At 34.7% G+C, this 15,348-nt stretch overlaps 1 protein-coding gene across 6 annotated transcripts in view; it reads left to right on the top strand.

Annotated features, from left to right (window-relative positions):
- Positions 1 to 15,348, top strand: part of ttc6 (tetratricopeptide repeat domain 6) — a 63,872-nt gene that overhangs the window by 15,801 nt on the left and 32,723 nt on the right. For all 6 annotated transcript variants that reach the window (XM_087289768.1, XM_087289769.1, XM_087289767.1 and 3 more), the window contains 5 exons: positions 2,610 to 3,054; positions 3,274 to 3,403; positions 6,332 to 6,507; positions 8,039 to 8,175; positions 8,301 to 8,470. In XM_087289768.1, the coding sequence (XP_087145894.1) occupies positions 2,610 to 3,054; positions 3,274 to 3,403; positions 6,332 to 6,507; positions 8,039 to 8,175; positions 8,301 to 8,470 (1,058 nt within the window). The remainder of the gene's footprint in view (positions 1 to 2,609; positions 3,055 to 3,273; positions 3,404 to 6,331; positions 6,508 to 8,038; positions 8,176 to 8,300; positions 8,471 to 15,348) is intronic.

The following is a 15,348-nucleotide window of genomic DNA, read 5'->3' as shown; positions in this document are numbered from 1 at the left end:
AGAAGAAATTATTTAGATTATATGCTCACCCACAAGTTATTGCGTAACTTTATACGTTTCACAAAAGAAGTCATTTTGAAAAATGTTAGAGACCTGTAACCACTGAGTTCCACAGTAGGAAAAACAAATACTATAGGAGACAATGGTTACAGATTTTGAACATTTAGCAAAATAACTTATTTTGTGTTCAACAAAAGACAAAAAAGTCAAAGGGGTTTGTGACAAGTGAAGGATGAGTAAATGATGTCAGAATGTTCAGTTAGTTTGAACTATCCATTTAAGTATTATGAGGGAAAGAAAGTCCATAATGATGTGCACAGAAATATAGTTCTTAATGATGTGTACAGATATAAAATGTAGCAATATTTCATAAAAGAATGAGATGTGGTTTTATTAAATTGTTAGAGCCTTTAAAGCATTTAATAAAATGACTAGTGTTCAGAAACAAGCTGGATGTTGACCAATTTTATCAAATAGACCTTCACTGCATTTAAAGGCCACCTATGATGGAAATTTTGTCTTTTTTTTCAACTTTTGTAAGATGTTTGGACAGAATTATGTGGTATGATATACTGTAAAGTGTCCACTGTCATATGGGTGTGATATAAACACAAGTGTCTTTTTTCAAATTTCCCATTATTAAAATAGGACCCTAATCCCAGTGAGTTTTGAGGCCCACCATAACGTGCGTACCTACCATTAGATGGTGTGAAATAATGCCCCTTATTTATTTATTTATTTTATTTTATTTTATTTTTTTACATAATTAAAATTGATTATTAAACAGTATACACTATATTAAACACATATACAATCTATTAAAATTATATATATATATATATATATATATATATATATATATATATATATATATATATATATATATATATATATATATATATATATATATATATATATATATCTAAATCAAAATCAATGATGTGCTTTCATTTTTAGTCTCACTCACGGCAATGCCTTTAAAAAATGTAGCCTTTGACAGCAAGCATCAGTGTTTTTTGAGATTGATATATAAATAAGGGATGATGGGGCGAGATGGTCCTGGATATGTGTGCACCTTTGAATAAAATCCTGCAGGTACCCCTGACAAAGCAGTGTGGTTTTCCACCGAATTGATTGACAGGCACCATGTTTCTATAATAACTTGTACAAGCGTCCACAGAACTTTTTTTTTTCGGCAAATGAACTGGGATTAACCACTAAAGGTCCAAGGTTTTTTACATGCATTTTTTATTTCTCTTTGCTATTTGTGTTTTTTGGAACCTAATTTGAATAAAAACCTAAGTATCATCTTTAGATATGATGTACTTTTAGAAAAAAATGATGTCCTTATATGTGGACTCGTGGTCAAAATTTACATAAAACACCTTTATTTGATTGTTTTGTAATGCATATTTAACATACAAAAATCTTTTAAACATGTTTTGACTATCAGAGAGTAAAAACAACACCCCCCATTTTGCACAGTTAAAAATAGTGTTTGGGACATTTCATATGCTGCAAAACAGTTGCAGGATGACACTGTAAATCTGTAACAAAATATAAAACATACAAGGTATTTTAAAAATCCACCTAAGAGCTAAAATGTGCTGTCCACGTATGTGGCCACTAAGCCCTAGGAGGTTAAAATATTTGTTAATCTTTCTGTGATTTTTTATAAGTTTTATAAGTTTAAAACGTTTTTAAAATAAAGCATGTTTGTAATAATGACAGTAAGATTGCTATGTAATTCTTAACCACTTTAATCACCTCGGTGTGTACTGCAAACTGCATTTGTGTGAGACTCATCGTTTCAGAAAGACTTGAATAAACTCCAACATAAATACATGAATTAAATTCACTTGGTATCCATGACTAATGAGTAGGGCCAGACGGAATCTGCGGACATTTTTGTTAAAAAATTTGCTCATTTTTGCTGAATAATTTTGGAAGAATCGTGACTAAAACCTTAATATATAAAACAAAAAGTAATACCTTTTTAACTTTTATTTAATGTTTACAATGCAAATCCAATTAGATCCACTTTAATTGGTTACACAAGTTACACAAGTAAATGAACAGAATCATTGATGGACTACAAATCTGCGGAATTCAGCGCGTGCAGATTCCGTGTGGGCCTACTAATGAGCTTTGTTTCAGTTTATGCTAGTCTGTCTCTGTCACTGTGCTGTTTATCTGACACAATGCATGATGAAAAGAACACACGCACATGGAAACGGTGGGCGGGGAGCAGCAGCTCATTTTCATTTAAAGCCACAGGCAACAAAAACGCCTATGTTATACTCAGACAGCAAAATGGGCAGATTCTGGAGCCTATAATAAATAATCTGATGGGTATTTTGAGCTGAAACTTTAAAGACTCATTTTGGAGTCAACAAATGCTTATCTTAAATCTTGTAAAAATGGGTAAAATAGGTGTCCTTTAATGATGCAATGCATCTAGTAGCTCATCATTATTCTAAAAAGAATATTTATGCTTCATAAATATTCTAAAGTTGCAGAGTTTTACGCATCACTCTGTTTATCGTTTGTAGCTCTGTTGTTAGGCTTGCATTAATAATGTGTTTCTCTTTTTGTTTATTCTCTAAAAGGAGCAAGTCTCTGTGTCAGTTACCATGGGAGCACAAAACATCCAAAGGGCGATTTTCACACCTCAGTCTGCCAGTGCTACTAGATTTTGAGAGTTTTGTGACAGATCATGGTGGAATACCAGACACCACACCACCCAGAGAGTGGGTCAGAAACATATGGGACACGTGGTTCGATGAGGTCTTCCCCCCACTGGAAAATATCCAGAGTTCAGACCCTCTCCCAGCTGCTCTGGAGGAGAACCAGCTTTCACAGGATGAGGACAAACTGGATATGTGTGAGGTTGTGGATGAAGGTCTCAGTACAGCTGATTTGGAGCACGAGGTGGCCAAGTTGACCCAAGCATTGACTGAAGGTGGAAATCGTAATGCTTTCGACCGGTGTCGACGTGGAGCACTTCACATAAAACTTGGTTATCTTGAACAGGCCCTTGAGGAACTCAGTGCAGTAAGACTTAATTTCTTGTCTTTTATTTTTAATGCATGCTAAGGCAAGAATCAATAACGTTATCACTTGTAATTTATTTTTAGCATTAACTCATTATAAACCGGCTCATTTCAGAAATCCTTATTCAAATAGAAATGGAACGTTTTACAGATGCGGCCTGATTTTCCGCTTAGTTTATTGTGTACTCATGATCGATCTGTTGTTTTTCTATTTTTAAAGGCCATCTCCCTGGAGCCCCATTTACTGGATGCCTACTGGCACAGACACAGCATCTACCTGCTGAGAAACGACCCCGTTAGAGCTTTGGACGATCTAAACGTCATCGTTACGAACAACAAGAAGCATGCAGGTGTGTACAAGCACATGAGTCCACTTTCATTAACAGACGGCAGGGAGACAAGCTACTGATGCAGTGCTTGTGTATGATGTCTGACCTCTGTATATGACAAAATCAAACAGTTAAAGGGCACAAATTAAAATAAGATTGATTTAGTGGTTTTTAAATTGAAGTATTAGATGGATTAATATAAATGTGATCCAATGTTCACAGTGCTAAGCTTTCTACCCAGTTTGCACAATCCATTTAAAGGGGGTAGTTCAACCGAGAATTTAATTAATACACTATGCACTAACCCTAAAGTGGTTTCTTTATGTTAAACACAAAAGCAGATGTTTTTTAGAAGATGTCAGAAAACCGGTAACCATTGACATCCATAGTCGGAAAAATAGTACTATGGAAGACAATGATTACCAGTTTGCTGCTTTCTTCAAAATATCTTCTTTTGCATTCAACCGAAGAAAGAAACTCAAACAGGTTTATGACAAGTGAAGAGTGAGTAAATGATAATAGAATTTTTAGTTTTGAGCGAACTATCCTTTTAAGGAATGTTTTGCAGGAACAAGTCAATAAAAACAACATTACACTAAGTTATTCAGAATTTTTTTTGTTAATTGAAATAAAGCTACAGCAAATTTTACATTATATTATACGTTATACTTTATTTGATCATCCCTTTTAAAATTTTTTTGACTAAGTAACTTTGCAAATGCATACCAATTATCAATAGTGTATTAGTAGACAAATAAATTGACATGTACTTGCTTACTTACAGAATGTGTTTCTATCATCAAAACAATGTGCTGGCAGATATTAATGCATGTATTTGCAAAGTTACTGATAATAATCACAATAATAAACATAATTGGTTAAGGGGACCATTTCCTAAACATTAAATAAAAACTAGGCGTTATAGTTTATTACTATATACAGTGCATCCGGAAAGTATTCGTAACGGTTCACTTTTTCCACTTTTTTATGTTACAGCCTTATTCCAAAATGGATTACATTTGTTTATTTCCTCAAAATTCTACACACAATACCCTATAAAGACAATGTGAACAAAGAGTTTTTGAAATTGCTGCAAATTTCTAAAAAAAAAAACTGAAAAATCACATGTACAGAAGTATTCACAGCCTTTGGCGTGAAGCTTTAAATTGAGCTCAGGTACATTCTGTTTCCACTGATCATTCTTCAGTTGTTTCAGCAGCTTAACTTGAGTTCACCTGTGGTAAATTCAGTTGATTGGACATGATTTGAAAAGGCATACACTTGTCTATATAAAGATCCAAGCAGAAACCAAGCATGAAGACAAAAGACGTCACTGACGTGCACCTCTCAAAAAATGTAACTACACGTCGCAACAACGCGTAGCGCAATCTCTGTGATTGGTCAGCTTGGTAGCGCTGACGAGTCTGGGCGGGACCGAGAGCCGCGCGAATGGCGCGAGCAATTGTTTACAAGTGTGGAGTCCCGTGAAAGAGCTGCGGATGGAAAGTTTTGTTTTGTGTTTACCTCATAGTTAAAGTTTTTGCACGTCCGCCGGTTCCTGCCTCAAAACGAGCGAGTTTGAGTCACTTGTACAACCAGGAAGTGTTCAGGAAAAGCAAAACAGAAGCGAAGAAACTCTACACAGAGGAACGTTTACACCTCACTGCCAACTAGCGTTTCGGAAGTGTTAATGCAGACCAACAGAGACAGCGCGCAGAGGTATAAATGCACAGCTGCACGCGTTGCCTGTGCCATGAGTTACGCCGGTCACTTGACGCAGAAGTATAAACCAGGCTTAAAATTGAACTCTTTGGAGGGAATACCAGGCGTTACTTTTGGAGAAAACTAGGTGCTGCTCATCACCAGGCTACACCAGAAATGTTCAGAGACATCCTAAACGAAAACCTGCTTCATAGTGCTCTTGACGTCAGACTTGGGCGACGGTTCATCTTTCAGCAGGACAATGACCCAAAGCACACACCAAAATATCAATGAAGGGGCTTCACAACAACTCGGTGAATGTCCTTGAGTGGCCCAGCCAGTGCCAAGACCTAAATCCTATTGAACAACTCTGGAGAGATCTAAAAATAGCTGTAAACCATCGCTTCCCATCCAACCTGATAGAACTTGAGAAGTACTGTAAAGAGGAATGGACAAAAATTCCCAGACAGGTGTGCCCAGCTTGTGACATCAGATTTAAAAAGACTTGAGGCTGTAATTGTTGCCTAAGGTCCATCAACAAAGTATTGAGCAAAGGCTGTAAATACTTCTGTACATGTGATTTATCAGGTTTTTATTTTGAATAAATTTGCAACTATTTAAAAAAAAATCTTTTTTTTCACATTGTCATTATCATGGGATATTTTGTATAGACTTTTGAGGAAATAAATCAATTTAATCTATTTTAGAAGCACTATGAATACTTCCCAGATGCACTGTATAACTATATACTGATTACAATCACCATCATGGCTAAAGGGGACTATTGCCTAAACGTTAAAATAAAAAAAATTAAAAAATGAGAAAATAAATATAAATGCTGATAAGTTTAAGCTGATAACTTCAAAATGTAAAAAAAAAAACTTAATAAATAAATATAAATGTATTTTTTATTTTAAATTAAAACTTAAATAGTCAAATAAAAACAAATTAATAAATAAAGACAAGTTACATAAAATTAAACTAAAATAAAAACTGAACATATAAATATATATTATGGGGTGATATCCATGTGACTTCCAATATTATAATATAAATTAATTGGTGTTATGACATACTGTAAATTACTGGTGTTTGTGAGTCTTACTCTGGCCCTACAAGCTGGTTTACTATAAAGGCCAGAGAGGGGACATTAAATGCTAATTTTTAAAGTCAAATATTTTGTTAGTGCACAAAACATTCTTCAGAGGAAAGTGTAGAAACTCCTGACTGATGCCAATTGTGTTCCAGACGCCTTCATGTCTAGAGCAGAAATCTACAAACAAAGAGGGGAAACCACATTGGCTCTATTCAGCTACACCCAAGCCATCAAAGTCAAGCCAGATGATGCAGAAATCTACTTTAAGAGGGCAAAGATGTATGACAAGATGGGCGAGATTCTGCTGGCCATGGAAGACTATGCCAAAGTGAGCCCTATGAAACAATATATTAATAAAAAATACATGAAATTAAATAGTTTTGCATGTCTGGAAGAAAAGAGTAACATTGGTGGGACAGCTACAGTTTCCTTTTTCACTTTGAGCTGCAGATTATATATATGATACAGTAGGTGTTGTACAATTACAGTTGTTGTTATTAATAAAATAACATTATTACAATATTAATAATGAAAATAATCTAATTCGCAACATCAAAAAATAATTCACATAAGTGTCATAAAGAATTGTTCCTGACCAGAACCTGCTACCCTTTTTACAGTCAGATATTTTTTAGCAGCACGTTTCAGCATGAATTGTTTTGTGAACCTGCTGGTTTTGCAAAAAGGCTGTTATTGAAGGATGAGAGAGGTACAATCATCCTGAGCAAGAGAACAGCAAAGTGCAGCTTCTCATTTCACACGTGAAAATTTTTCTTAAAAGCATGAAACATGCCACTTAATGGTTTGTTTAAGGGTCAGAGAGAAGGTAGAAAAGGCTTTTAAAAATAAACAAACTATTTTGGCATAAAGACGTAGTTCTTTTTTTGTGTTGCAGGCACTTTATGAAGGTTTTCTGAGGTCCCACTTTATATTAAGTATCCTTAACTACTATATACAGTACTTACATAAAAAAATAATTACAATGTATTTACTGTGTTTATAATGTATTTGAGAACACTGGTGCTTTTGAGTTGGGATAGAGGTAGGTTTATTGACAGGTTTGTGGCATGGGTAGGTTTAAGGGTGGGTTAAGGTGTAAGGGATGGTCAACAGTGTATTTACAAATGTAATAACAAAAGTTATTTGGTCAAACTTTACAATAAGGTTCATTAGTTAATAATAATTAATGCATTACTAACATGAACAAACAATGAACAATACATCTACTACTGTATTTGTTAACGTTAGTTAATGAAAATACAGTAGTTCATTGTTAGTTCATGTTAACCTACGGTGCATTAACTAATGCTAACAAGCATGGACTTGGATGTTAATAATGCATTAGTAAATGTTCAATTATGATTAATAAATGCTGTACATGTGTTGTTCATGATTAGTTCATGTTAGTAAATGCAATAACTAATGAACCTTATTGTAAAGTGTTACCAGTTAATTACAGATGTAATTACATACATGTATTTAATCAAGCATAAGTACACAGTAAATACATGTATTTGCACAATAAGTACATTGTAACAAACTATTATTCCCTGTGTAAGTACATATTAGTTGAGGCCACTTAATATAAAGTGGGACCTTTTCTGAATTAGTGTTCATGTTATTATTGCACACTTTAACAACTATAATTGGCTTGTATTTGTTTTGTGAACAGAAATAGTCAGTTTTTCAAAGCTCATTTAAGCAGATTGCAGTTGGCAGACATATTATGTGTTCTAAATATAAATGTATGTTCTGTTTGAGTTTACAAATGAAAGACTTTAAAAGTCTTTCATTTGTAAAATAAAAGACTTTCAAATATAAATGAAAGACTTTAAAATAAATCCTTATTTGACCAACAGACCTTCACCATTGACCCTACAAGGACAGATGCAATGATGCTCCATGGAATGCATCACTTTAACAGCTCCAAATGGACGGTGTCTCTTGAAGACTTTTCATTACTGCTAAAGCAAGAACCTGATAATGCTATAGCCAGGTCAGCATTGTTCTGAGCATTGCATTTGCATGCTAAATTTTCACTTTCCACTATCATCAAATTACATTACATGACATTTTTATGCGTAAATCCAATTATAGTTTTTTTTTTCCCGCTTGCTGCAGGACATACAGAGGGAGAATCTATTCCAAGCTGGGTCATTTTGAGAAGTCTGTCGAGGACCTTTCTCTGGCTGTGCACTTGAATCCTGCTGATTGGTTGGCTTTTTACCATAGAGGCTGTCTGCTGAGGGAGATAATGCCTCATTTGGCCTTAAGAGATTTCAGCACATCTGGTAACACACACATGCTTGATATTACACATGAAAACGCTTAATTTTCACCGTTTCTCTATATAAAGAAACCTTGCTCACATTTTCAGAACCTGATGCCCATTGGGCCTTTAAATGTTGAGGTTTTCTGTCAGGAATGCTGGATGAGAGGCAGTATTACAGATGGTTCAGTCACGGTTGTTCTGCAATTAATTCACAAGTTGCACCTTTTCAGGAAGCTCGGAAAATCTTTTCAGTATGTCAGTTATTTCTTCTAGACACGAACAAGATGACACATGCTTTCTCCAAAAAAAGACTGCAGTAATTTTGCACTGTACGTGTCTCTTTTATACGCAATGTTTAAACAATGTTTTCAGCCAAAACTGGAAACTATTTATGTGTTTTATCTGTTTATACCACAACAGCATTTTTAGGGCTGAAAATACTGAAATCTAAAAATGGATTACAAATTGAATTGCACATGAGCGCAGTAGCCACTGACGGCACGCCATTACTTTAAAGGTACTGTTGACTAACAAGTTGACAGTGCCAAATCCTGAATTAGGTTGCTAGATTGGCGACTACAACAGGAGCGTGCCTGACTAAGGCTGATTTAAATTGTGCTCTAAATGAAAGCAACGGCACGAGATTAAATAAATATTTTCTTTATTAAAAGGAGTTTTTGTTCTTACCAACACCTGAAATGTATATTTTAGAAACAGCTTCTGTTTCCTGCAGCTAAACAATCAGACAATGATCACCCGATGTGCTTTACTCAGTGTTAAATGCTAATAGTTTGAGTTTGAGTGCCATTTTACATCACATTTATTGCCATACTACTAAAGCAGATAGTTTACCTCAGATGTTGAAAATTAAATAAACAGTTAGAAAAAAAGCATAGAACTGTGACTCAGTTCAAGCCAACACATATCAGTGATTCAGCATGTACATTTAATAATGTTAAAGAGGTTTAATATGTATTAATTAGATTATTAACCTTACCATTTCATTAAGGTGCAGTGAGTGTATATGGTGTGCTTCTTAATGGCTGTAATAAAATTTCAGTTGGGTTTCGTCTGGTGTAAAAATTGCTTATTACTGAAAATCTCCTCACGTGGCGTGTTTTTAATACACTGGGTTATCTTCGGAATATTATTTGCTAATTAACAACCACCTCATGTGGAACTCTGAATCTGTGTCTCATTTCGGAGTCTGCTACTGTCCACCGGAAGTCGCATTTTGGTAGGGGGCGCATACTTTTTGAGAGCCTTTCTGACTGTATGAATCAAATACATGGTTTTCCATTAAGGCAACTTGGGGTGCTGAAATATACAGTAATTGGCTAAACTGGCATTGTGTGGGTTAAATGACCAAAACAAAGACAGACATTACGGCACAGAATGCATAGGTTCAAAGCAGAATATCTGACTTCAGCATTGTTTTTCAGATAAACAAGTTCACTTAGCATGTTTCTTAAATATCTGCAAACATATTATGGTATTTTTATGCTTTAGAAGAGTCAAAAACTTACACAAGGCACATTTGAGGATGAGTGTATAGTAAATCTGGGTTAATCTTCATGTTTTAGTGAACAATCTCTTTAAAAACTGGCCCAAAAATCTTTCTGCAGTGATGTTGCAGAAGAACTTTTGTCCCCAAAGAACCTAAGTATATAACTCTAAAAGGAACTCTTGTCTTAATAATGAAATTTTTAAAATTTGTCTAAAGAGCTTTTTGACCAATTGAAAGGTTATTGGCGTAGGTGCCTATATACCTTATAATCTTTGTTTAATAGTGAAGCTTTAAATTAATTGTATTATAAGATATATCATAAAATGCCTCAAATTATGCTCAAATTGTTTAAGCAGTGCCAATAAAATTAATTTTGTAGCTCTCACTGTACTGAAAAATTTGTGACAAGGCGATAATGGCCAAATATGGAAAGTTAGATAACAGCATGCTTGTAGTTGTGATGTCATTTACTGATTACAACTACGATTTCTTTTATCTGATTTCTGATTCCGATTTCTTTTATCTTTGCCATGATGACAGTGAATAATATTTGACTAGATATTTTTCAAAACACTTCTATACAGCTTAAAGTGACATTTAAAGGCTTAACTAGGTTAATTAGGTTAACTAGGCAGGTTAGGGTAATTAGGCAAGATATTGTATAATGTTGGTTTGTTCTGTAGACTATCGAATAAATATATAGCTTAAAGGGGCTAATAATTTTGCCCTTAAAATGTTTTTTTAAAAAATTCAAAAATGCTTTTATTTTATTCTAGCTAAAATAAAACAAATAAGACTTTCTCCAAAAGAAAAAAAAAATATTCTCAGACATACTGTGAAAATTTCCTTGCTCTGTTTAACATAATTTGGAAATATTTAAAAAAGAAAAAAAAATCAAAGGGGGCTACTAATTCTGACTTCAACTGTACATGCAAATTACTAAATGACCCATTTATGATTTCATAAAAGTCTGGTGAAGGAAATCCTGTTTTCCATGTCTTTAATCAAAAATTTTAAAAGAAGCATTTAGGCCAGAATTAAGCAGCTTCAGTAGGGCCACACATTACATCTCAACACAGACAGCGGCGTATGCTAAATCAGGTCATAAGAGGATGTTAATATCACTACTCAGACAGCAGATCAAATAAGAGCCATCCAGTCTTATATCGCATGGTTTTGGCTGCTGTGATCAGATGCTTTGATCTCTGAAGCCTGCTGGAATATTTTGTCAGTGTTGTCTGCTGCAAACTGAACATCTTCATCAGTACAGAAGTGTTTGACACTGCCCACCTAAGCACCGCGGTGCTGTGTAACAGGAGTGTAGGCGTGAACAGAGCTTCAGTATTGAGCCTATTTTTGTGACATGTAGCTTGCAGAAAGTACTCCGCAGAAAATGCACTAAGCCAAGTTATCAACACCATCTTCTTCATTGTAGAAAGAAATGGATTCTTTTCACAGATTGCTCTAAAGGTATTTTCTCAGTTATTAACAGTATTTATGCAGCTATTCTGTTTAAATATCATACTTTATAATAGCCTAAATAAACACATATGTATGAATCCTCATCATATTTTAAAGAATGGAGGTTTGATGATGACAGAATTTCATTTTTGGATGAATTATAGCTTTATTTTGTTAAAAATTTTAGTGAATATTTTTTCTGCATGAGGATATTTGTCTTAACGGCTGAGTAAATCTGAAGTATTTCTTTCATTTGTCCAATGTCAAATCACTTGAAAATAGTTTTCATCATGAGAAATATTTAAGTGGTATTTTTGTTTTTGTTGTTAGACAAATGGGAATGCAAACATAACTTCTAGTAACTTGTAGTTCCTGTTCACCAATATGAAATTTCTCTTCCTCTGAAATGTATCCATACTGTACCCAGCTAGCAAAATATATGGGCGCAAACCCAGCCCACACCAGACACTTACATCCGGTCCACATACTGCATAGAATGATTGCACTTGGGCGGTCCGCTCCTGTTTGCCAGATCTGGGCCACAATTAAGCCAAAGCAATACCAGATATCAGCCAGAATTGAACCAGAACTGACTTATTCTGGGCCACAGATTGCTTTAATCTGGCCTACACCAGACACTTAGATCCGGCCCACAAACTGCATGGAGTGATGGCACTAGGGTGGTGTGCTCCTGTTTGGGTCACAAATTAGTTATTACCGTATCTGCCATGTCAAAGAGCTATGGATTGACCTCTATAATTATCTAAGCTTTATCTTTACCAAAATTGACCTATCATATTTTTATAGGATAACAGTACCATACTTTCCACATCTTACATCAGCTGCTTTGAGCTCACACCATCTTTAGCCAGATATACTTTCCCATATTTGCCAAATCTCATCTGGGCCACTATAGGCTCACAGCCACATTAGCTGGAGCTTACTGTGCTGAATATATGCCAAAAGTGGTCCACTTATGATTTAAGATAACTGGGGTACATATGCCAAATCTTCTCTGGGCCACTTTAGGCTAAAAGCCACATTGGCCAAAGCTTACTGTGCCGAATATTCGTCAAAAGTGGTCCACATATGTTTTAAGAGATCTGGTCCACATTTGTAATATCTTCTCTGGGCCACTTTAGGCTCAAACCTACATTAGCCAAAGCTTACTGTGCCAAATATTTGCCAAAAGTTGTCGTCATTTGTTTTAGGATAACTGGGCCACATTTGCCATATCTTCTCTGGGCCACTTAAGGGTCAAAGCTACATTAACCAGAGATTACTGTGCCAAATATTCACCAAAAGTGGCTCACATATGTTTTAAGATAACTGGGCCACATTTTCCATATCTTCTTTGGGCCACTATAGGCTACGGCCACATTATCCAGAGTTTACAGTGCCAAATATTTGTCAAAAGTGGACGACATATGTTTAAAAAAAAGCTGCGGCAAATTTGCTATACTTTCTCTGGGCCACTTTAGGCTCACAGCCACATAAGCCAGAGCTTACTGGGCCGAATATTTGCCAAAAGTGGCCCACATATGTCAAGAAAACTGGGCCCCATTTGCACCTACACATTTGAGCCACTTTGGGTTTAGACCCAGATTACCTCTAAATGCCACATGATAAATGATTTTGCCAACTTTGTGGCCCACATTTGTCCTGCGTCATTTGGGCCAAATTTACCATTTTCCACATGGGGCATAGTAGCTTTACATTTAAATTATATTTTGTCATAAGTGGCAAAAAGGGGGCAAAGATTACAATTCATATATGGGACTTAAATGTCCCATATATGAATTGTAATCTTTTCCCCCTTTTTGCCATTGTACAGGTGGGCCACTTCAGGCTCACATCATTTTGTCTGGGCCAAAGGAAGACCACCAGTGCTGCATAACTGCCTAAAGTGGTTCACATTCGTATGCCATCTGGGTATTCAATGTTGGAGCAAACTGTTGACCTGCTGAAAACTTTGTATTGCCAAACTAGGAACATTTTTTATTCAATTAATTTATTTATTTTCCTTTAACTTAGTACCTTAATTAATCAGGGGTCGCCATAGCGGAATCAACCGCCAATTATTCCAGGATATTTTTTACTTCCAGCTGCAACCCAGTACTGGGAAATGATTCAATTCAGTTTTTAAATAATTGTCATTTGAATATGAAGGTAAATAAAATGTAATATTGTTTATTAACTATTATACAATATTTTTCGAAATAGTTATTTTTTGTAATATTTTATCGAACTTGTGTTCTTCTTTGGTACTGAATCAGCTGCTGCATAAACAAGGATATTGGGAATATTGATTCATCCAGTTGACTCAACTATTTTAAATCGATTTATCAAAACTATTCGTTTAAATTTCTGCACTCATTCGACATCTTCATGACAGCAGGTAGCATGGTGTACTGTAGGTCGATATAATGACAGAATGTTTTCTTAAAAAAAATCTATGATGTGTCCAGAAAAACATACTTAACCTACTTAACTGTTCTATACTGTATTGCTCCCTGTAATTGCACACTTCCCAGTTGAATTCAGAATATGGAATGCAAGTTACACAATCGGCTACTTTTTCTCTGAACTAGTGAAGTAAATCATTTGTAAAGTAAAAAAAAGTAACTTAAAAACCAAAAAGCAGTAACCCAGAAATCCTTTGTTAATTAAAAACATTTAAGTCTTAATTTGGCCATAGGTTTTTCTGTGTTTAAGCTAGCAGAATCGTTTTTGGTGACAAGTCTTATTTTGACACATAATTTGAGAAAATGTTTTGAAACATTTTTAAAAAATTCAACGATACACTCTGGGCAAATTTACTACCCTTTTGTTATGTTCGGGATGAAAACATCTACTAAATTAAACTGCTGTAAAAATGCATCAGATTAATATTTTTTTCAATATTTATTTCGCATAAATCACTTAATTAACCTCAAAACTGATTAAAACTACTAAATTGCTTTGAAAATTACATGATTTTAATTGCCAAGTTCCAATAATTAAATCACTAATTTGGTGAAAAACACACACAAAATGAAGTATTTTCAATATAAAAAGTAATTGTAGATTGAATTTTTAAAAAACTTTTATCGGAGTCTTGGACATGTGAAACAACATTGCCTTTGATGCTTTTTTTTTGAGTAATTTAAAAATAAATTCTCATTTATTTATTGTTGGTGTCAGTTTTTGGCTTCCATTATAACCAATTTTTTTTTTTTTATTACAAAACCATGACTCCATATAATCTTGCATTTTTGAGTGTTGGTGGTGTGCCCTCTTGGAAAAAGGTAAAATGTGTAATTTTTACTGTTGGTCATCAGTTAGCACCATTAACCCTTTAGATAGGCCTGTGCAAAGAAAAGCTTAGTTTCTGGATTTTATATGGAGTATAACAATGATACAAATGATAGTGTGTTTATGTGTGTTTGTGAGAGTGACCTTTACACACTTACCTTGATGTGTCTGAGAAAATCAAAATATGCATCTCAACTCTCAGAACTACATGGAGCAAACATAAAGACTGTGTATCAAATGTGGTTAAACTGGAAGTCAATGGGGAAAAACAGCCACCCACAGTAATTTAGGGAGAAAAAAGGAAAACTAAAAATGCATCAAAGCCAGAATCTAGTCAACCATTCATTCATTCATTCATTCATTCATTCATTCATTCATTTTCTTTTCGGCTTAGTCCCTTTATTAATCTGGGGTCGCCACAGTGGAATGAACCACCAACTTATCTAGCATATGTTTTATGCAGCGGATGCCCTTCCAGCTGCAACCACTACCTACTTAACCACTGCGTTGCATCCAGTCTACCATTACTTTTTATTTTGAAAATACTTAACTCTGTGTGTTTTTTCACCAAATCAGTCACATCATTTGTGAATTTGGTAATTTAAGATTATTTGGTAATAAAAGACTTATAATCC

The sequence above is a fragment of the Danio rerio genome, chromosome 17, assembly GCF_052040795.2.
Source record: "Danio rerio strain M-AB ecotype USA chromosome 17, GRCz13ab, whole genome shotgun sequence".
Taxonomy (NCBI): Eukaryota; Metazoa; Chordata; class Actinopteri; order Cypriniformes; family Danionidae; genus Danio; species Danio rerio.
Note: the sequence above shows the minus strand (reverse complement) of the source record. Positions and strands in the feature narration are given on the sequence as shown.